Below are 23,950 nucleotides of genomic sequence, written 5' to 3'. Positions count from 1 at the left end.
TTAATTACTTCAGATGTACAGCTTTTGCTATCGATACTGTTCACGCTTTCTGGGCTTCAGTGCTTCGGATTTTACTGATACGTCTGTTCTTGAAGTTTGTGCGGTGTGAGGGAGATTTTTCAAATACTTTATATTTGATTGAGTCTGCCTGGAGTGCCAGATGGGCGGAGTATGTACTTTTGGGACAATTCCTTTTTATCCACTGCGCCAGGCAATGAAGTATTTGAAAAATAACTAATATTGTTATAAAAGGTTTGATTTCAACCCTCCCTCTAAGCTCTTCTGTGACGACTCCCAGAGTTGCTTTGTCTAGAGAGTTTGTGTCACCTGGGTTCTACGTTGACCTTTGACTCCCAGGGTTGCTTTGCCTAGAGAGTTTGTGTCACCTGGGTTCTACGTTGACCTTTGACTCCCAGGGGTGCTTTGTCTAGAGAGTTTGTGTCACCTGGGTTCTACGCTGACCGTTGACTAGTAATAAAGGGCTTAATGAGATTTCTGACTCGCCTCCACGGAAATGGCAACTGTGACCTAATTTTTCATAGGCGGCGATGCTGCGTGTTTGTATATGTACCCTTAATGGAAACCGTTTTCCTGTTGGTGAAAATGTTACCCTCTACACATAAACATTAACATACACACACACACACACAATACTACAATCCACATCGCTCCTTAACTGCTGCACTGCCACCTGCTGGTTGACTGTACACAAGGAGCTGTTCTCTAAGTAGAGGGATTGTGACTGTGAGAATCATACATGTTTAATTGCTGACTTAACATGGCTAGTACTCTCCTGTACAGGTTCCTCTATACCACGGTCTAAGGGAAGTGGAGTGGACTATCAGGTCTCCTATCCTGGAAATCTCACCCTCAGAGGTCAGTAGAGTTGGACATTCCATCCCAGGTAGACCAAGACCTGGGTTCAAATACAATTTCAGGTATTTCAATAACGTTTCAAAACAAGTATTCAGATAACTTTTATTTGAAAAAACAAGTAGTTGAATATTTGAATATATTTGGAGATACTCAAATACACTCCCATGCATTTAACCCATGTATTTGAAAATAGTATTTGAAATAAGTATTAGAAAATACTTTAAAATACAGTTTGGTCAACTATTTGGTTTTACAAATAACCATTAAAATATTTGTTTTAAGTACTTGTTTTCGGCTATGTTTGAAAATACTCAAATACACAGAAGCTATTTAAATAACAAATAGTCAAATGCATGTATTTGAACCCAGGTCCTGCTGTAGACCCCACTCTTATCACTGCTGCCTCAACCTATCCTGCTGTAGCAGACCCCACTCTTATCACTGCTGCCTCAACCTATCCTGCTGTAGCAGACCCCACTCTTATCACTGCTGCCTCAACCTATCCTGCTGTAGCAAACCCCACTCTTATCACTGCTGCCTCAACCTATCCTGCTGTAGCAGACCCCACTCTTATCACTCCTGTCTCAACCTATCCTGCTGTAGCAGACCCCACTCTTATCACTGCTGTCTCAACCTATCCTGCTGTAGCAGACCCCACTCTCATCACTGCTGTCTCAACCTATCCTGCTGTAGCAAACCCCACTCTTATCACTGCTGTCTCAACCTATCCTGCTGTAGCAGACCCCACTCTTATCACTGCTGCCTCAACCTATCCTGCTGTAGCAGACCCCACTCTTATCACTGCTGCCTCAACCTATCCTGCTGTAGCAGACCCCACTCTTATCACTGCTGCCTCAACCTATCCTGCTGTAGCAGACCCCACTCTTATCACTGCTGTCTCAACCTATCCTGCTGTAGCAGACCCCACTCTTATCACTGCTGTCTCAACCTATCCTGCTGTAGCAGAACCACTCTTATCACTGCTGTCTCAATCTATCCTGCTGTAGCAGACCCCACTCTTATCACTGCTGCCTCAACCTATCCTGCTGTAGCAAACCCCACTCTTATCACTGCTGTCTCAACCTATCCTGCTGTAGCAGACCCCACTCTTATCACTGCTGCCTCAACCTATCCTGCTGTAGCAGACCCCACTCTTATCACTGCTGTCTCAACCTATCCTGCTGAAGCAGACCCCACTCTTATCACTGCTGCCTCAACCTATCCTGCTGTAGCAGACCCCACTCTTATCACTGCTGCCTCAACCTATCCTGCTCTAGCAGACCCCACTCTTATCACTGCTGCCTCAACCTATCCTGCTGTAGCAGACCCCACTCTTATCACTGCTGTCTCAACCTATCCTGCTGTAGCAGACCCCACTCTTATCACTGCTGTCTCAACCTATCCTGCTGTAGCAGACCCCACTCTTATCACTGCTGTCTCAACCTATCCTGCTGTAGCAGACCCCACTCTTATCACTGCTGTCTCAACCTATCCTGCTGTAGCAGACCCCACTCTTATCACTGCTGTCTCAACCTATCCTGCTGTAGCAGACCCCACTCTTATCACTGCTGTCTCAACCTATCCTGCTGTAGCCTGCTACTGGAGCTATATCAGACTATAATAATACTCTCTCTCTCTTTCTCTCCTCTCGCTCTTTCTCTCGCTCTCTTTTTCCATCTTTCTTTCTTTCTTTCTTTCTTTCTTTCTTTCTTTCTTTCTTTCTTTCTTTCTTTCTTTCTCTCTCTCTCTCTCTCTCTCTCTCTCTCCCGTCTCTCTCTTTCTAATCTCTCTTGTGTTTTTAGATTTGTATTATTTTGTTTTTGCACCAACCCTCTGCTATGAATTAAACTTCCCCCGGTCTCCACGGATTCGAATGAGCTTCCTGCTAAGGAGGCTTTTTGAGATGGTGAGTTCTGTCCCCAATCACCCTTTCTGCATTGGTTTGTTAATACGCTGCTTTATACTCTGTAAAGTAGACTGAACAGTTGATGTTATCACGGCTTTGTCCTACTGGTTATTTACCAATGTTGTGCTATGGGTATAAAAGAGGATGTACAACTTCCTGTTTAGCCCCATGTGAAGGAGCACATTATAGAAATACAGATACATCAGATCTATTGTCTTCAATACAATCTGACACAATCATCTACAGCAAACATGGATAGAACAGATAGAAGTATCTTATTTAACAATGTCAACTTCCATTGTGAATTTCTCTGAACCTCCATTAGAAGATTAGCTTGGTTTATTGGTCTACTGTGGAGATGTGCACTCTGGTCCCAAGACTTATCCAAAGCTAAAAGGCAGACAGTGTTTTTCCTGCACACACACACACACACACACACACGCACGCACGCACGCACGCACGCACGCACGCACGCACGCACGCACGCACACACACACACTCAAGTATTGCTCTTTTGTTTGATTTAGAGGAGAAATGCTAAGTAAACAAATCATCTCTCTTCCCAGCTGTTCTTCACCCAGTTATTGGTGGCATTAACACAGCAGGTATGATTTCTACTGACGTTGACTTATGTATAGTGACTACATGTATTTATTGAGAATAAGCACCTCATTTTATTTCTGATTTGTGCTGTTTATTCACCTCATCTATCTCTTATTCTCCTCCAGTGGATGATACCCATTATTCAGAGTTCTATGAAGCCATTGGAGGTAAAGTAGGATTACTGGTACATTTATCATTTACATTTAAAGCATTTTTTACTATTTTTCTCTATCAATACAATCTCTCTTTCTTCATTGATCCTGATCCTGTAGGATATGGACCTCCCTATGATGATGGAGCGTCTACTCAGACTAGCCGTAAGTACACAAGAGAACACAGGGGTAATGCGGTCATGGTAACATGGTTCATAGTACCCTTGGGCCTTGAGAGATATGACATATACGTTGTAATGGGCCGTTCCGTTGTTCTGTAGTTGTTTTATGTTGTCCTGGATACAGTATTATTCTCCTGTCTTCTCTCTCCCATCAGGTGCCCAATCATCTTCTCTGGTTGATATTCTTCTACTGGTTCTTCCACTCGTCCTTGAACTTTATTGCTGAGCTCCTGCAATTTGGAGACCGAGAGTTTTACAGAGACTGGTGGTAGGTGAAATGAATCCGGTCTATTTTGTTACGTTCCATTGTTTATTGCCTGTATGTTACTAAGAGGGACAAGTGATCATTTGAGATGTACACAAGTAAAATATCAATAGCATGTACCACCGTAAAATACATCACTTCACATGACTAGGAGACTTTTCCCTTTCTTTCAGGAACTCTGAGACCATCACATACTTCTGGCAAAACTGGAATATTCCAGTACACAAGTGGTGCCTTCGGTGAGTAGATGCAATGAATTCTATACATAGTGTACTGTATGTAACACTGAGATCCTATAAATGATTCAATGGTACGGAATCAGTAGAATGGAGGTTGATACTGAGCAGAAATGTATTGAGGATGTATTGGGGATTTGGGCGGTGTTTGATGATATGCATCCTCTTGTGTTGCTCCCTCTCTCTCCCAAAGCCACTTCTACAAGCCCCTGCTGAAGAGTGGAGTCAGTAAGTGGCTCGGCCAATCAGCAGTGTTCCTGGCTTCAGCCTTCTTTCATGAGGTAAGGTGCTCTGCTCCTAGCTGGGTGAAACCAGACTGACCGCTGCGCTCAGCTTTAGTATTCCTTGTGAAGTGAAACAGAATGTTAGCTTCATCAGGCTGGTGTTTAACGAGGATTCTCTGCTGCTACTACAGCTCATATCGTCACTGTCTGACCAAAACATCCAATCGCCAAAACATCAACTTTATAAAGAGAAAAAAGAAGGAGAAAAAAAACATGTTTTCCATCAACGAATATATAATTATGACAATTTAGAAGCTATTTTGAATACATGTTCTTGGTTCATTCAGGTTAGATACCACTTTCAATAAATATAAAACAATTTAAAATGGCAAAAATGTAGTTACAAGGTTTTCATCAGACAATGACGATATACAGTATGTATACCATTTGTGAAGAAATCCTGCATTTTATCAGACTACAGTTTCATAATTGCTGAGATTGCTAGTCAGATTTTAAAGGCCACATATATAGTTATTGCATGACAGTACAGTGGTTATACTGCACAGTGGCTATACTGCACAGTGGTTATACTGCACAGTGGCTATACTGCACAGTGGTTATACTGCACAGTGGCTATACTGCACAGTGGTTATACTGCACAGTGGCTATACTGCACAGTGGTTATACTACACAGTGGCTATACTACACAGTGGCTATACTGCACAGTGGCTATACTGCACAGTGACTATACTGCACAGTGACTATACTGCACAGTGGTTATACTGCACAGTGGCTATACTGCACAGTGGTTATACTGCACCGTGGCTATACTGCACAGTGGTTATACTACACAGTGGCTATACTACACAGTGGCTATACTGCACAGTGGCTATACTGCACAGTGACTATACTGCACAGTGACTATACTGCACAGTGGCTATACTGCACAGTGGCTATACTGCACAGTGGCTATACTGCACAGTGGCTATACTACACAGTGGCTATACTGCACAGTGGCTATACTGCACAGTGGCTATACTGCACAGTGGCTATACTGCACAGTGACTATACTGCACAGTGGTTATACTGCACAGTGGCTATACTGCACAGTGGCTATACTGCACAGTGGCTATACTACACAGTGGCTATACTGCACAGTGGTTATACTGCACAGTGGCTATACTGCACAGTGACTATACTGCACAGTGGCTATACTACACAGTGGCTATACTACACAGTGGCTATACTACACAGTGGCTATACTGCACAGTGGCTATACTGCACAGTGGCTATACTACACAGTGGCTATACTGCACAGTGGCTATACTGCACAGTGGCTATACTGCACCGTGGCTATACTACACAGTGGCTATACTGCACAGTGGCTATACTGCACAGTGGCTATACTACACAGTGGCTATACTGCACAGTGGCTATACTGCACAGTGGCTATACTGCACCGTGGCTATACTGCACAGTGGCTATACTGCACAGTGGCTATACTACACAGTGGCTATACTGCACAGTGGCTATACTGCACAGTGGCTATACTGCACAGTGGCTATACTGCACAGTGGCTATACTGCACAGTGGCTATACTGCACAGTGGCTATACTGCACAGTGGCTATACTGCACAGTGGCTATACTGCACCGTGGCTATAAAGTAGGGCCCTTTCTGGGGATATTTCTCCGTTGTCCAGAACACACACACACACACACACACACACACACACACACACACACACACACACACACACACATGGGTGCGCTTGGCTTATATCCAGCACTCTTCATCATTGACGAAGGTCAGCGTTGGAGAGACGTTAGTGTAGCTGGGATGAGAGGAGGAGGAAAGGAGTGTAACACAAGGCCATATCAGGCTGCTGTGCTTCTGGAGGAGGAGATAAGAGCAGTGTACGGTGAGGAGCCTGTTCAGTCAGCAGGTTCACAGAGATACGGCTCCCTCCCTCTCCTCATCCTCATCCCGGACAGACAGACAAACGGGGCTGCTGCTGCTGTTTTAAATGCTGACCTTCAGAGGACAGCGAGCGGAGCAGAGGGGAGCGGAGCACCACAGCGCCCTGCGGGACACCAGTCTCCCCCTCTCCCCTGAGTAATGACAGGAGGGATCCTAGTCTCACACACACACACACTCACACATACACACACACAATCCCCTGAGTAATGCCAGGAGGGATCAGGAGACTGGGATCTGTAGATCAGAGGGTCACACAGCAGGGTTCTGTCAGCTCCCCATCACCCAGAGCAATGAGGTGAGGCTTGATAGTCATCCAGCAGTCATTCCATAGGTTAGCTATCTGTCTGTTACCTCAAATACCTTTATTTCATTTATTTCCTGTACAAACTAGGTGTCATTCCATAGGTCAGCTATCTGTCTGTTACCTCAGTTCCCTGTATGTCCTTTCCTAGCTGTACGAACTAGGTGTCATTCCATAGGTTAGCTATCTGTCTGTTACCTCAGTTCCCTGTATGTCCTTTCCTAGCTGTACGAACTAGGTGTCATTCCATAGGTTAGCTACCTGTCTGTTACCTCAGTTCCCTGTATGTCCTTTCCTAGCTGTACGAACTAGGTGTCATTCCATAGGTTAGCTACCTGTCTGTTACCTCAGTTCCCTGTATGTCCTTTCCTAGCTGTATGAACTAGGTGTCATTCCATAGGTCAGCTATCTGTCTGTTACCTCAGTTCCCTGTATGTCCTTTCCTAGCTGTACGAACTAGGTGTCATTCCATAGGTTAGCTATCTGTCTGTTATCTCAGTTCCCTGTATGTCCTTTCCTAGCTGTACGAACTAGGTGTCATTCCATAGGTTAGCTATCTGTCTGTTATCTCAGTTCCCTGTATGTCCTTTCCTAGCTGTACGAACTAGGTGTCATTCCATAGGTTAGCTACCTGTCTGTTACCTCAGTTCCCTGTATGTCCTTTCCTAGCTGTACGAACTAGGTGTCATTCCATAGGTTAGCTATCTGTCTGTTACCTCAGTTCCCTGTATGTCCTTTCCTAGCTGTACGAACTAGGTGTCATTCCATAGGTTAGCTATCTGTCTGTTTCCTCAGTTCCCTGTATGTCCTTTCCTAGCTGTACGAACTAGGTGTCATTCCATAGGTTAGCTACCTGTCTGTTACCTCAGTTCCCTGTATGTCCTTTCCTAGCTGTATGAACTAGGTGTCATTCCATAGGTTAGCTACCTGTCTGTTACCTCAGTTCCCTGTATGTCCTTTCCTAGCTGTACGAACTAGGTGTCATTCCATAGGTTAGCTATCTGTCTGTTATCTCAGTTCCCTGTATGTCCTTTCCTAGCTGTACGAACTAGGTGTCATTCCATAGGTTAGCTACCTGTCTGTTACCTCAGTTCCCTGTATGTCCTTTCCTAGCTGTACGAACTAGGTGTCATTCCATAGGTTAGCTATCTGTCTGTTATCTCAGTTCCCTGTATGTCCTTTCCTAGCTGTACGAACTAGGTGTCATTCCATAGGTTAGCTACCTGTCTGTTACCTCAGTTCCCTGTATGTCCTTTCCTAGCTGTATGAACTAGGTGTCATTCCATAGGTTAGCTGTCTGGAGTGGAAACATTATTTTCCTGTTCACTGTGGATAAAGGAGATGGCTGTGTGGAAAACTGTTCTTGAAAACTAAAACTTAATTTTGCTGATGTTGTCTTCACAGTACCTGGTCAGTGTTCCACTGAAGATGTTGAGGCCATGGGCTTTTATGGGCATGATGGCTCAGGTGAGATCTTAGAACTGAGAAATTATAATCCACACGTTTATAGTCTGAAATGATTTACTGGGGGTGTTTTTGACTCATTACAATGAGTGTTGTGTTTGTTTACTCACTAAATGGAGTCCTTGGCTTACAGCTTCCGCTGGCCTGGTTTGTGGCGCGTTTTCTCCGAGGTAACTATGGCAACGCAGCCGTATGGATCTCTCTCATCATTGGCCAGCCAATCGCCGTGCTCATGTACGTCCACGACTACTATGTACTTCACTACCGAGAGGGGTCAGCGGGGGGTGGACCTGAATGACCTCCTCAGGGGAATATATACCAGACTTTTATAGGAAAGACAAATAGAGCTAGAAATGTACTGTATGGTACTTTATGAAAACACCTTAAAGGGGCAATCAGCATTTGCTACATCCATTTTTGGACTCATACATTGATATGTATCCATCGATTCTTGAAGAACATAACTTATAAATGCCTCACCAGCTTAGTTCAACTGTCGTTCCCCATCACAAACCAAAATATGACTGTTTTACTCCAATATTTGTAAACAAAGAAAATGTAAACAAACACTATATAGCCTCAAAACATGGTTAAAACTAGACTTTTTTTATCATGGATGGTCAGTCGTTGCATCCATAGCTCTGTCCATGAATTTGAGAGTGATGACATTTCTCCAGCCCCATCCCTCAGCTTTTTACTGGACCAGGGGTGGGGAGGCCACTTTGTTATCGTTTCAACTGCTGATTGCCACTTTAAAGATAACACACTTCTTATAGAAAATCAATTTAGTTAGTGAATATTACAATATGCCTTATTGAAACATGTCTGACAAGTGCAATTTTCAAATAGTGCCAGTTTCTCCAAAAATGTGCACAACCAGTACATGTGTGTTTGTAAGATGTGTTTTTATGCCACTCAAGCCTCAATATTTTGTCATCTTGTTTTACTTGTGTACGTATAGATACGAAAATGGCAGCTGTTGATTCTTGACTTTATTCCGTTAATTAGGTCAATATTATGTTGCCAACAGAACTACATGGACAAGTAAATATATTTCTCTATTTATGTGAATGATGTCCTATTTGACTTTACGTTGTTACCACCAATCATGTATTTCTAACTTCCCTCTGCTTTATCTGCCGCTGAGACTCACGGTTTTTGCTCCACAGTTGAAACACAGGATAGAGGGGCCACCTCTTGGCGGTTACTAGGAAGTTCATATGAAATAACTTGCACACAAAAAAGCTTCCATCTTGGTGTGCTAGTCTATTACTTCTTAACGTGGCAACATTTGTCAAGTAGAATTCTATTCCGCAGCATGTGTTGATGTATTATAATCTCTGGTGCAAAGAGTGTGCAAAGCTATCATCAAGGCAAAGGGTGGCTACTTTGAAGAATCTAAAATATCAAATATATTTTGATTTGTTTAACACTTTTTGGTTACTATGATTCCATGTGTTATTTCATAGTTTTGATGTCTTTACTATTATTCTACAATGTAGAAAATAGTCAAAATAAAGAAAAACCCCTGAATGAGTAGGTGTTATAAAACTTTTGACCGGTAGTGTATGTTTATTAATTTAGTGACTGAGGGCCCTAGAGACATGTCTCTGTGAATGTAGAGGAGAGGAGACATGGGGACGCGGGAAGGGGTGACGACAACAGCTGCCTCCCACATGGCATCCTATTCCCTATATAGCTCACTTTTTGACCAGCACTATATAGGGAATAGGGTTCCATTTTTGGGACGCACACAACGTCTCTAATTATTCACATTAGTGATTACCCTGCAGCTGTCTGACTCCAAGCCTCAGCGGCTGGCTGCTAAATCATATTTGGCACCGTCGTTATCAGTTGTTTAGGGAAGTGGAGAGAGACAGGAGATTGTAATCCCTGATTGCAATGAACTGAAGTTTGGAGTCAGTTTGTGTGTCTTTTGTCTCAAGAAGGGTGGGGAGATAGCGAAAGAAAGAAAGAAAGAGAAAGAAAGAAAGAAAGAAAGAAAGAAAGAAAGAAAGAAAGAAAGAAAGAAAGAGAGCGTGCGTGCGTGTACGTCTACAGTACCTGTGTGGTGTGTGTGGTGTGTGCGGTGTGTGTGGTGTGTGCAGTGTGTGTGGTGTGTGCAGTGTGTGTGGTGTGTGTGGTGTGTGCAGTGTGTGTGGTGTGTGCAGTGTGTGTGGTGTGTGTGGTGTGTGAAATATACGCCAAATTAACATTATATACAGTAGGCCTATATTAAGACCTTGTTCTATAACTCAGTGCTATTCAGAGATGATGTCTGTGTTCAACCTTGTTCTGTTACTCAGTCTATTCAGAGATGATGGCTGTGTGTTCAACCTTGTTCTGTTACTCAGTCTATTCAGAGATGATGGCTGTGTGTTCAACCTTGTTCTGTTACTCAGTCTATTCAGAGATGATGTCTGTGTTCAACCTTGTTCTGTTACTCAGTCTATTCAGAGATGATGGCTGTGTGTTTAACCTTGTTCCGTTACTCAGTCTATTCAGAGATGATGGCTGTGTGTTCAACCTTGTTCTGTTACTCAGTCTATTCAGAGATGATGGCTGTGTGTTCAACCTTGTTCTGTTACTCAGTCTATTCAGAGATGATGGCTGTGTGTTCAACCTTGTTCTGTTACTCAGTCTATTCAGAGATGATGGCTGTGTGTTCAACCTTGTTCTGTTACTCAGTCTATTCAGAGATGATGGCTGTGTGTTCAACCTTGTTCTGTAACTCAGTGCTATTCAGAGATGATGGCTGTGTTCAACCTTGTTCTGTTACTCAGTCTATTCAGAGATGATGGCTGTGTGTTCAACCTTGTTCTATAACTCAGTGCTATTCAGAGATGATGGCTGTGTGTTCAATCTTGTTCTGTTACTCAGTCTATTCAGAGATGATGGCTGTGTGTTCAACCTTGTTCTGTTACTCAGTCTATTCAGAGATGATGGCTGTGTGTTCAACCTTGTTCTGTTACTCAGTCTATTCAGAGATGATGGCTGTGTGTTCAACCTTGTTCTGTTACTCAGTCTATTCAGAGATGATGGCTGTGTGTTCAACCTTGTTCTGTTACTCAGTCTATTCAGAGATGATGGCTGTGTGTTCAACCTTGTTCTGTTACTCAGTCTATTCAGAGATGATGGCTGTGTGTTCAACCTTGTTCTGTTACTCAGTCTATTCAGAGATGATGGCTGTGTGTTCAACCTTGTTCTGTTACTCAGTCTATTCAGAGATGATGGCTGTGTTCAACCTTGTTCTGTTACTCAGTCTATTCAGAGATGATGGCTGTGTGTTCAACCTTGTTCTGTTACTCAGTCTATTCAGAGATGATGGCTGTGTGTTCAACCTTGTTCTGTTACTCAGTCTATTCAGAGATGATGGCTGTGTGTTCAACCTTGTTCTGTTACTCAGTCTATTCAGAGATGATGGCTGTGTGTTCAACCTTGTTCTTTTACTCAGTCTATTCAGAGATGATGGCTGTGTGTTCAACCTTGTTCTGTTACTCAGTCTATTCAGAGATGATGGCTGTGTGTTCAACCTTGTTCTGTTACTCAGTCTATTCAGAGATGATGGCTGTGTGTTCAACCTTGTTCTGTTACTCAGTCTATTCAGAGATGATGGCTGTGTGTTCAACCTTGTTCTGTTACTCAGTCTATTCAGAGATGATGGCTGTGTGTTCAACCTTGTTCTGTTACTCAGTCTATTCAGAGATGATGGCTGTGTGTTCAACCTTGTTCTGTTACTCAGTCTATTCAGAGATGATGGCTGTGTGTTCAACCTTGTTCTGTTACTCAGTCTATTCAGAGATGATGGCTGTGTGTTCAACCTTGTTCTGTTACTCAGTCTATTCAGAGATGATGGCTGTGTGTTCAACCTTGTTCTGTTACTCAGTCTATTCAGAGATGATGGCTGTGTGTTCAACCTTGTTCTGTTACTCAGTCTATTCAGAGATGATGGCTGTGTGTTCAACCTTGTTCTGTTACTCAGTCTATTCAGAGATGATGGCTGTGTGTTCAACCTTGTTCTGTTACTCAGTGCTATTCAGAGATGATGGCTGTGTTCAACCTTGTTCTGTTACTCAGTGCTATTCAGAGATGATGGCTGTGTGTTCAACCTTGTTCTGTTACTCAGTCTATTCAGAGATGATGGCTGTGTGTTCAACCTTGTTCTGTTACTCAGTCTATTCAGAGATGATGGCTGTGTGTTCAACCTTGTTCTGTTACTCAGTCTATTCAGAGATGATGGCTGTGTGTTCAACCTTGTTCTGTTACTCAGTCTATTCAGAGATGATGGCTGTGTGTTCAACCTTGAATATCTGCCAACTGTAGCCTACAACACCAACATCCCCCTTACTTAATCCCTGGCAAATGAAACAGGCCCCCTTTAGACAAGCTGTTAGAAAGGTCCTGATAACATCCTGACACTCCTCAGACTTGAATCCTCCTCTCCCATTCAGCAGCACCAGAAATCATCTGTCCTGTATATCATGTGGTTCCCATTTTTTCAGCTGGAGGGCTTTGTCCTAAATGGCACCCTATTCCCAATGTAGTGCACTAAATTTGACCAGAGCCCTATGGGTAGTGGTCAAAGGTAGTGCACTATATACAGTAGGGAGTAGGGTGTCAGAGTACTACAGTATATAGGGATTGGGTGCCATTTGGGAGCAGCTCTAATGTGTGTGAGTAATGCAGGGGAGGTGTGTTTACTTACATTACTGTCATCATCTTCTGTGTTTTAATTCACACACTCCTTCCGCACGGCGCACACAGCTGCCTGGAGGAGAATATCCACACGCATTTCAAAGTTGTCATTGCAGCCTGTAGCTTTTACAACATCGCTCTTAGGGTTGCAAAATTCCGGTAACTTTGAATAAATTCCCAGATTGTCCAGAATAGCTAGTTGGAGGATTCTGAATTTCTTGCTTATTCCCTCCTGATTTCGGAAATCCTCCAACCGGGTTTTCAGGAAAACCAGGGAATTTATTGAAAGTTCCCGGAGTTTTGCAACTCTAGCTCTGACAGAAAGCAGAAACCTCAGACTGGGTCTGAACTGACATAGGCAGAAGAAGAAGATGGAGTATTTTTCCATTGTCATTTTTTTGTGCAATGGTTCAATGGGATGATACCCAGTTGTCCTTAATCTTTTCACATCGTTTTCTATAACAGGACGTTTCCATTGAGTGAAAGTCCCTCCTGGTTTCAAGTGGGTTAATGACTGAGATGATTAATGACATGTGGAAATCGTCTCTACCCCCTTAGTTCATATAAATGCCAAAATTACATATTTATTTTCTGACCTCGAAACCAGTCTCGCAACTGTTCAGTTAACCATAACACTTGTTGCCTAATGTTAAGGTATTAAGGTATTGCTTCTAGGGCCCTTGGGGTTCATTTTGATCCAGCACCAGAACACAGAACTGCCTCCATACTCGCACTACAGCCCAAAAGTGTGTCTCACTGGTGTGGTATGAGATGTTTAATGTACGAGTTTGTTTTACCGTTCTCCCATCACTTACTTTGTTTATTGAAAGATCACAGGAGCCTAAATTAATATGAAGTCATCCTGCAGCGAAGGGTCTGTCTAAACAACACTTAGAATGTCCTCAAACGTTAAATTCATGACGTCTAGTCAGAACCACTTGGACTGGAATGAAACAAACATTCAACCAGCGTCTCTTGGACATTGCAGGCAACAGAGTTCTAATTCCATGTCAGAAGTAGAGTTGCCTGCTTTAGATCCAGTCCAGTATGTACACCTTAACTCAGGTCTGTAGATACAGTCCAGTATGTACACCTTAACTCAGGTCTGTAGATACAGTCCAGTATGTACACCTTAACTCAGGTCTGTAGATACAGTCCAGTATGTATACCTTAACTCAGGTCTGCAGATACAGTCCAGTATGTACACCTTAACTCAGGTCTGTAGATACAGTCCAGTATGTATACCTTAACTCAGGTCTGTAGATACAGTCAAGTATGTACACCTTAACTCAGGTCTGTAGATACAGTCCAGTATGTACACCTTAACTCAGGTCTGTAGATACAGTCCAGTATGTATACCTTAACTCAGGTCTGTAGATACAGTCCAGTATGTACACCTTAACTCAGGTCTGTAGATACAGTCCAGTATGTACACCTTAACTCAGGTCTGTAGATACAGTCCAGTATGTACACCTTAACTCAGGTCTGTAGATACAGTCCAGTATGTATACCTTAACTCAGGTCTGCAGATACAGTCCAGTATGTACACCTTAACTCAGGTCTGTAGATACAGTCCAGTATGTACACCTTAACTCAGGTCTGTAGATACAGTCCAGTATGTACACCTTAACTCAGGCCTGTAGATACAGTCCAGTATGTACACCTTAACTCAGGTCCAGCAGAGTAGGGGTCCCGTTTTGGTAGTGGGGGTGATGTGCTGTGTTTGGCACATTCCTGCTCGTTTTCAGGAGGGACCGTTCATTGAAACACGGCTCCCTGGGCTTTGTCATGGTGACACAATGTTTAGGAGGCTGGGACGAGGAGAGTTGACTAGGACTGCATTAGGCTGGTGGCCTCCAATGCCCACAGACAGTTCATAGTAAAACACCCTGGGAAGATAGGTAACACTTGTGTTGCTATTATACCTGTGTAATAACACTGTAATTAAGCTAGTAACTATGTTGTATTAGCATGTTGATGTTGTTACATAATACTTTAGTAAATACATTATATTGACAGTTTCAATAATGCAACTGATTTGATACCTCAAAATGAGTAAGCACAGCTCACAGCAATAGACTTTTCAGCGCATTCGGCTGAAAATCAATACTTTTTGTGTGATAACAGAGTACTGACAGTGCAAGAGAAATGAGGTCCCTAACAGGAAATGTGGAAAAAGTTGAGAGTCATTCTGGAAGATAAATGTGTCTAGAAGAGGTTCACTCATGGGCCATTACTTAGCTAGTACCAGAGACGAACTGGCCATAGGACAGTCCTGGCAAATGCCAAATGGGTCGTCCATCTTTAGCCCGGTGGTACTGTCTGAATTGGGATTTTTTTCTGCCGAATTATTATTATTATTATTATTATTCTGGCTAATAATTGAGGCCTCGAGGGAAAAATGGACCGGTATGCCCCGGTCTGTCCCTGAGTGGTACTGTACTGAAATGATGTTTTCCAGTCTAGAAGTGTCAAGTGGAATCATCAAACTAACTTCTCACATCAAATTCTCTTTGTTATGATTCACTTTGGTTGTCCTTGCTAACTTAATGTTTGTATTGATGTTAATAATGGAATGTGTGTTTTAAAGAGATCCCAAATCGTGAGTTGAAATGCAGTCATATGTGCCTCATGGCTGTTATAGGAGGATGCCACTTGATTTTTCTCAGTTGTATGAAACCTCTGAAATCAGCTGTTGTGAAAATGACTTACCAATTTCCAGTTACTGTTGCACTTTTCAGTCTCACATGAATAAATTCCGGGATATTCCACAAGACTGCATTCGCTTCCCAAATGGCACCCTATTCCCTTTATAGCACACTATAGTGCCCCCTGGTCAAAAGTAGTGCACTATAAATGGAACAGGGTGCCATTTAGGAAACAGTCTGTGGTACAGAGAGTCCTTGTTTAGTGATGTCACAGTTCATGTAAACTTAGGAAGACTTCCTCTCTAAGTATCCTCAGCTAAAAGACCGGGGACCGGGTTAGTTAGTGTGATGCTGAGCGGAAGAGCAGACAGGGAGGCTAAGGCACAGAGAGAGAACTGTGGGGTTTCCTTTTAAATGTTTAGATATGGGAAGAGTGCAGAGCCGTATGCTGGGGAGCAGAGGACCAGTGGTAAACAGTGAAACAAGGCGTTGACACAGTAGAGGTATAAACTAGGAAGCTGTAGGGGCAGTGAGGTTCTGGACTGAGGCCCTGGTCTCTCTACTAACCTCAAGGGGACCAAGACGTAACCTGAAACTGGCCAACAGATTTATTTATCTCCTCACTCTTCTCTCGACGTTGAGGTAAGTGTTTATTTTTTTTTCTTGGAAAAGATGTAAGAGTTCTATCTGACTGAGATGTATCAGTGCAATATTGTTGACAGATGCTGATGGATGTTTTCTGCAACACTTAGGAAGATTCACTTTAATGCAACATGTTTATTCACTTTATGTAACAAATGCTGCTTGTTACTGACCCTTGAAAATGGTTAGAGGCTATTGCCTTATATGGTGTTTATGTAGATTAGGCTACATCGTGGGATCTCACCCATGTGATGCTACATCCTGCCTGAAACAAGACATGTTCAGAACTCACACAGGGATATTTATTTCTACAAGGTTTTTCTGATCTATTGGGATCCCTGACTGAACTTAGTTTGTTGGCTGTCTTTATATCAGGACATGACATCCTTTGAACTTTTAAAGCCCCCATGCAGTCTTTTTAATTGTCCCTGTGTGTTTACTTAATAAAATAATTCCAAAATTTATTTTTTATCATTTAGTTCCCTGAGCCTCTTTTGGCAATAGAAATTATCAGTCTGATCGTGTGGGTGTAGGAAACAAATGATATATATATATATATATATATATATATATATATATATATATATATATATATATATATATATATATTATATTGTGCATACTCGCATAAAAAGGTTAGACGGAAAACTGGTTACTGTGTTGAAATATTATTTCAAAAAACAGGAAAATCCAGTTTAACTGCACTGTCCCTTTAAGTTAAAAGGCAGTCCTCTGACGATCATCTTATAAAGTCACTATCATAACTTAATCATTACTTATATCCTTGCCACTGGGCACACACTGGTTGAATCAATGTTGTTTACAAGTCATTTTAATAAAATTGTTGTTTGTTGACATATCTACTGTATCTACGAAAGGCCTTGGGGCGGCAGGTAGCCTAGTGGTTAGAGCGTGGGGCCAGTAACCGAAGGATTGCTGGATGGAATCCCCGAGCTGACAAGGTAAAAATCTGCTGTTCTGCCCCTGAACAAGGCAGTTAACCCACTGTCCCTAGGCCGTCATTGTCAATAAGAATTTGTTCTTAACTGACTTGCCTAGTTAAATAAAGGTTCAATTTAAAACATGTCTGTTTGTGTCACTTTGAGGTGAAATATCAGACCACAATATATGTTGTTTTCGATTTTACTATTGTTTGTTTTTAAAATAGCAACAATACTTCACTATTACATTTGTGGTTTATCTACTTGGGAGTTGTTGCTGAGGCTGGAAGCACAGTGTGAGAGAATTGTCAGCAGAAGTTTGTGAATGAATGTGTTGTAACTGGTAGAGCAAGAAACCATTTATCTCTGTAATCTCCACAGAGAGCCGTTTAATATCAAATTTCCTATAAATTACACCCTCTGTAACACATGTTCCTACTAATGATGATTAACTTGGCCTTGTGAACTGAATAATATGCAGGGATATTGAAATTAAAATAGTCATTCAATCCCATGTATTTTTTGCATGTCTCTTTACAATGTGCTGTAGGCAGCCTGTGGCCACATTGTTCTCGTTGCTTTTGATAAATTACATTATTCATTTAATTATGCCCTCAACTGAGCATGTTATACTCATTAGCTGGGATGTTCTACATTATTCTTCAATGAAAATGTAGTAGTCAAATATTAACTCACTATGATGCATATATATACAGCGCATTCGGAAACTATTCGGACCCCTTGACTTTTTACATATTTTGTTACGTTTTAGCCTAATTCTGAAATGGATTAAATAAATGTTTTGCCTCATCAATCTACACACAATACCCCATAATGACAAAGCAAAAACAGTTTTTTTTTTTAAATGTACGAAAATATATTAATAATGAAAAACAGAAATACCTTATTTACATAAGTATTCAGACCCTTTGCTATGAGACTCGAAATTGAGCTCAGATGCATCCTGTTTCCATTGATCATCCTTAAGATGTGTCTACAACTTGATTGGAGTCCACCTGTGGTAAATTCAATTGATTGGACATGATTTGGAAAGGCATACATCTGTTTATATAAGGTCCCACAGTTGGCAGTGCATGTCAGAGCAAAAACTAAGCCATGAGGTCAAAGGAATTGTCCGTAGAGCTCCGAGACAGGATTGTGTCGAGGCACAGATCTGGGCGAAGGGTACCAAAGAAATTCTGCAGCATTGAAGGTCCCCAAGAACACAGTGGCCTCCATCATTCTTAAATGGAAGAAGTTTGTAACCTCCAAGACTCTTCCTAGAGCTGGCAGCCCGGCCAAACTAAGCAATCGGTGGAGAAGGGCCTTGGTCAGGGAGGTGACCAAGAACCCGATGGTCACTCTGACAGAGCTCCAGAGTTCCTCTGTAGAGATGGGAGAACCTTCCAGAAGGACAACCATCTCTGCAGCACTCCACCAAACAAGCCTTTATGGTAGAGTGGCCAGACAGAAGCCACTCTTCAGTAAAAGGCACATGACAGCCCGCTTGGAGTTTGCCAAAAGGCACCTAAAGACTCTCAGACCATGAAAAACAAGGTTCTCTGGTCTGATGAAACCAATATGGAACTCTTTGGCCTGAATGCCAAACGTCACTTCTGGAGGAAACCTGGCACCATCCTTACGGTGAAGCATGGTGGTGGCAGCATCATGCTGTGGGGATGTTTTTCAGCTGCAGGGACTGAGAGACTACTCAGGATCGAGGGAAAGATGAACGGAGCAAAGTATAGAAGGATCCTTGATGAAAACCTGCTCCAGAGCACTCAGGAACTCAGACTGGGGCGAAGGTTCACCTTCCAACAGGACAACGACCCTAGGCACACAGCCAAGACAACACAGGAGTGGCTTTGGGACAAGCCTCTGAATGTCCTTAAGTGGCCTTGAACCCGATCGAACATCTCTGGAGACCTGAAAATATATGTGCAGCGACGCTCCCCATCCAACCTGACAGAGCATGAGAGGATCTGCAGAGATCAAATACAGATGTGCCAAGCTTGTAGCATCAAACCCAAGAAGACTTCAGGCTGTAATCGCTGCCAAAGGTGCTTCAACAAAGTACTGAGTAAAGGGTCTGAATACTTATGTATATGTGCTATTTCAGTTTTGCTATTTTTAATACATTTTCAAAAACCAGTTTTTGCTTTGTCATTATGGGGTATTGTGTGTAGATTGATGAGGGAAAAAAATTGTTTAATCCATTTTAGAATTAGGCTGTAACATAACATTTGGAAAAAGTCAAGGGGTCTGAATACTTTCTGAATGCACCGTATACACTGAGTATACAAAACATTAAGAACACCTGGTCTTTCCATGACATAGACTGACCAGGTGAATCTAAATTAAAGCTATGATCCCTTATTGATGTCACTTAATAAATCTACTTCAATCAGTGTAGATGAAGGGGAGGAGACAGGTTAAAGAAGGATTTTTAAGACTTAAGACAATTGAGACATGGATTATGTATGTGTGCCATTCAGAAGGTGAATGGGAAACTGTATACACAAGACAAAAGATTTAAGTGCCTTTGAACAGGGTATGGTAGTAGGTGCCAGGCACACCGGTTTGTTTCAAGAACTGTAACGCGGCTGGTTTTTTCATGCTCAACAGTTTCCTGTGTGTATCAAGAATGGTCCACCACCCAAAGGACATCCAGCCAACTTAACACAACTGTGGGAAGCATTGGAGTCAACATGGGCGAACATGGAACCTTGTAGAGTCCATGCCCCTTCGAATTGAGGCTGTTCTGAGGGCAAAGGGGGAGGGGGTGTGGTTGTATACTCAGTGTACATCACATAGCTGGTGAGAATTTCTTTAAAGAATTCCAGATGTCAGTGTGATCAGTCAGTTTCTGCTCTAAGTTAACACGCCTGAGCAGCCTGGCTGTTTCTGTTCCTTTCCACTCAGTTGACTTCCCCACGATCTCCCTGCTTTGCCAGTCCCTCGCCTATCCTCTCTGCCCTAATATGGTTAATCAAAGGCTGTGGGAAGGGGATTGAGGATACAGAGGCCATCTATCTGTGTGTGTGTTGTGTCCGACTATTCCAAACGCACTACGATCTACTTGGTGTTATACAAAGTGAGATTAAGCAGCTCTTCACAACAGGTACTTAATACAGGGGATTGTCTACAACGTATTGTCTTATATACAATGACACTAATTTAGACTTACTTTTGACCTTGTAGAGGTCAGATGTCGAAATAGGTGGGTTTGTTTAAAAGTAATATTTATTGCATGATATCTGTAAGAACCGACGCTGGAGTAGAGAAGCAGGTACGGGGAGTGAACATTTAATTTGCACAGACATGGAACAGGACAGGAACAGCGTCAGAACCAGGTAATACAAAGACAAACAACAATGAATGCAGAAGCGGGGAACAGATAGGTATAAGGGTAACAACACAGGTGATTGAGTCCAGGTGAGTCCAATGAATCGCTGATGCGCGTGACGAGGGAAGCAGCTGTGCGTAATGATGGTGGCAGGAGTGCGTAACGCTGGGCAGCCTGGCGCCCTCGCGCACCAGGGAGGGAGAGCGGGAGCAGGCGTGACAGATTTCCCTTTAAAGGAAGTTATCAGATAACTCTGTGTTGGTTGATTTCATAAGGTCCCAATCTCAAAAAAAGGAGGGCTGAAATGCATAATAATATACTATGATGACACTGCAAATACCAAAAGCCCCACAAGAATTATGTCTGACGTTTTGAAATCATAGCATCTGTTCTACTCTCTATTGCTCTGTGCTGATTCTCTTTGAAGAAGTTCACTTTGCCGGAAAACTGAATAATATGAATCATTTGCAATTCTCTATACAGCTGTATTTCCTATGTCAGTCCTGTTCCTATTGCTAGTGTATATTATGTAGCATACGTTTGCTTATTTTTCTGTCTAAAAGCCCATCTTCACTGTTAAATATACAAATTACACCCGTCTCTGATTCCCATGTCTGAGAAAATGAATGGATTTGTAGTTGATAAATAAACACCTGAAATGAATGGAATAGCTCAGATGCCCTTGTAATTGGCTTGTTAATGGGGTTGATGCCAACAGAAACAAACACTGTGACCGTACCACAATTGGGAGTGGATGGTGGAGAATTAGTGGCATTGGAAGCTAGAGTCCAGGGCCCAGGTCAAAGGTGAATAAGTGTTTAGGTAACAGAGGATGCCTGTTCTCATGAGACTCCAGATCCTCAGGAAAGATCTCCCTCTCTGATATGTACACACAAACACACATGGTTACTTTATCTGGGTTGTGTCTCAAATTGCACCGCTTCCCTATATAGTGCACTACTTCCGGCCAGGATTTTGGTCAAAACTACTGCACTATATAAGGAATAGGGTGCAATTTGGGACGCAACCCTGGACTGCATACACACTGACGTCCGCATGATCCAATGGAATTGGCTGTATAATGTCCGACAGACTTTTCCCATCCAGTTTCAAGTTAAAGTATTTATTTGGATCACCTCATCAAGTAATACAACAACAATGATTGGAATATCATTGTGTCAGCAGGGGGCTGATATTTGTTCATGAATGTTTTGTAGATGCAGTCTTCAGCCTTTAGAGAATATCACACCATCTAAACATTATTACAACATGATTATGATATTGGTTTATGTTTAGATTTCCAAGAATGTTTTCCAGAATATTCAGTGTATGGTTCAGAATTCCTCAACTAAAAATGCCATGGTAAATAGGTGTGGGCTAGTTGTGTTGATCTGCAAAATGAACCCACTAAACTCCATATTGTTTTTTGTTTGTTTTTCAGGCCGCGGGGCCAACCACAGAACCATGGAGCCTGCCTATACTGGGATGTCACTGGATAACACTACCTCAACAGTGATGCCCATGGCGACCTCCGCCGGCAACACCAATGTGAGCAGAGAGCCGTACATGCACCGCCTGGCCCATCTAGACGAGGGTCTCTACAATGACTTCTACAGCCTGTGGATCTGTCTGGTGGTGGTCAACACACTCATCTTCATGGTGGGAATGGTTCTCAACACCCTGGCCCTGTACGTGTTCTGCTTCCGCACCAAGCCCAAGACCACCTCAGTCATCTACACCATCAATCTGGCTGTCACAGACCTACTGGTTAACCTCTCCCTGCCCACACGTATCATTCTCTACTACAGTGGAGGAAAGTGCCTCAACTGCTCCTACGTGCATATATTCAGCTACTTTGTCAACATGTACTGCAGCATCCTCTTCCTCACCAGTATATGCGTGGACAGATACCTGGCCATAGTACAGGTTGAGGCCTCTAGGAAGTGGAGGAACCCTAACGTGGCCAAGGGGGTGTGCATTTTCATCTGGCTCTTCGCTATCGTGGTCACCTACTCCTTCCTCACCACGGCGTTCCGACACGCGGGCTGCTGCGTCTCCAAGCTCTTCGTCCTGACCGTCTTCGAGTTCTTCCTCCCCTTGGTCGTCATCGTGGTGTTCACCGTGCGCATCATGTGTGCCCTGTCCAACTCCAGTCTGATGCAGCAGAGCAGAGAGAGGCGCGTGAGGGCCGTGCAGCTCCTCACCACTGTCCTGGTCATCTTCACCATCTGCTTCACCCCGTTCCACGTCAGGCAGGTGCTGGTGTACTTCTATCCCGACATGCCCCACCACGTCATTGTCTACCACGTCACCGTCACCCTCAGCAGCCTGAACAGCTGCATGGACCCCATCGTCTACTGCTTCGTCACCAACAACTTCCAGTCCAGCATGAGGGGCTTCTTCCGCAAGGCAGAGGCAGAGCTGGAGCAGACCAGTGGGAACATCATCAGCATGCAGAATAGCTCCAAGGGCTCGGGGACTGTCACGGCTATCGCTCACAGTGTGATGATGAACGTCCTGTCCTCCTCCTCTCCCCAGCATGGGAACCACATAACGTTAGACTGAGAAAGGGATGGGAAGATTGAGGAATGGGATGTTCAGTGTTCAGAGAGAGATGGACTTCTATTGCCTAACTGTGAGACTCTGGAGTGCAATTGACAGGCTATCCTCCCATTTGAGAAAATGCTTTCCTGCTTATACTATTGTAGCCTATTGTTGGCTTGGAGATTTAAGTACTTGAAGACATTTTCGGACAAGAAACGTTATTTCTCCTGTGTTGGCCTACACCAGTCACGATGGAGGGCATTGACACTGAATACGACCTATAACGTGTTTATTGCAGCTGTCATACCAGCTGCTCCTGCATGATTTATTTCTACTGTACAATTATCATCTGAGGAGTATTTGTTTACTTTGATCCTAGATCGTATGGACCTCTGACAAAATAGACAAGTAATATTCGACTGCATTGCTATGGAAACAAATATAAATATATGATAAATAGCTTCTGTAGATTCATGTGTGACATTGTTATCACAATACATATTTATCGTCCGCCTTCTCAGAAACTGGTTTTATGCAAAGCTTATATTACTGGCAAATATTACCAAACTAATTGTCCAAAAACATATAGAATAAAACATACAAAACCTTATTGATTTTATAGCAAGAACTCATTTCATTTAGTTTTTATTACTGTTGGAGGGCCAGTAGCGTGCACCCTTCACTCTGCCCCAGGGCAGTGAAGGGGATATTTATTGCCCTGTGCCCTGTTTATTGCCCTTGTTTCGGCTGGGACATTAAACCGGTGTCCTGACTCTCTGTGGTCATAAAAAATCCCATGGCACTTATTGTAAGAGTAGTGGTGTTAAGCCTAGTGGTTAGAGCGTTGGACCAGTAACCGAAAGGTTGCAGGTTCAAATCCCCGAACTGACAAGGTAAAACAAATCTGTCGTTCTGCCCCTGAACAAGGCAGTTAACCCACTGTTCC

General features: G+C 42.9%; 2 protein-coding genes across 3 annotated transcripts in view; both read left to right on the top strand.

Moving 5' to 3' along the window:
- Window positions 1-9,249, top strand: part of LOC106606100 (diacylglycerol O-acyltransferase 1) — a 30,388-nt gene extending 21,139 nt beyond the window's left edge. For both annotated transcript variants that reach the window (XM_045719140.1, XM_045719139.1), the window contains 10 exons: window positions 802-876; window positions 2,679-2,782; window positions 3,349-3,387; window positions 3,511-3,552; window positions 3,658-3,702; window positions 3,875-3,987; window positions 4,158-4,223; window positions 4,414-4,501; window positions 8,129-8,191; window positions 8,322-9,249. In XM_045719140.1, coding sequence (XP_045575096.1) covers window positions 802-876; window positions 2,679-2,782; window positions 3,349-3,387; window positions 3,511-3,552; window positions 3,658-3,702; window positions 3,875-3,987; window positions 4,158-4,223; window positions 4,414-4,501; window positions 8,129-8,191; window positions 8,322-8,486 — 800 coding nt within the window. In that variant the 3' untranslated portion in view covers window positions 8,487-9,249. The remainder of the gene's footprint in view (window positions 1-801; window positions 877-2,678; window positions 2,783-3,348; window positions 3,388-3,510; window positions 3,553-3,657; window positions 3,703-3,874; window positions 3,988-4,157; window positions 4,224-4,413; window positions 4,502-8,128; window positions 8,192-8,321) is intronic.
- Window positions 9,250-15,876: 6,627 nt separating this feature from the next.
- Window positions 15,877-23,614, top strand: LOC106605972 (G-protein coupled receptor 20-like). Its single transcript, XM_014201998.2, has 2 exons — window positions 15,877-16,173; window positions 21,902-23,614. The coding sequence occupies exon 2, from the start codon at window positions 21,925-21,927 to the stop codon at window positions 23,023-23,025; it is 1,101 nt and encodes a 366-aa protein (XP_014057473.1). The 5' UTR covers window positions 15,877-16,173; window positions 21,902-21,924; the 3' UTR covers window positions 23,026-23,614.
- The last annotated feature ends 336 nt before the right edge of the window (window positions 23,615-23,950 follow it).

Source organism: Salmo salar, chromosome ssa05, assembly GCF_905237065.1.
Source record: "Salmo salar chromosome ssa05, Ssal_v3.1, whole genome shotgun sequence".
NCBI lineage: Eukaryota > Metazoa > Chordata > Actinopteri > Salmoniformes > Salmonidae > Salmo > Salmo salar.
The sequence above is the reverse complement of the archived record's forward strand: the minus strand, read 5'-3'. Positions and strand labels throughout refer to the sequence as shown.

Bases quoted from the DNA above. Each gene is read 5' to 3' on its own strand.
- LOC106605972 (XM_014201998.2), top strand. From the start codon at position 21,925: ATGGAGCCTGCCTATACTGGGATGTCACTGGATAACACTACCTCAACA.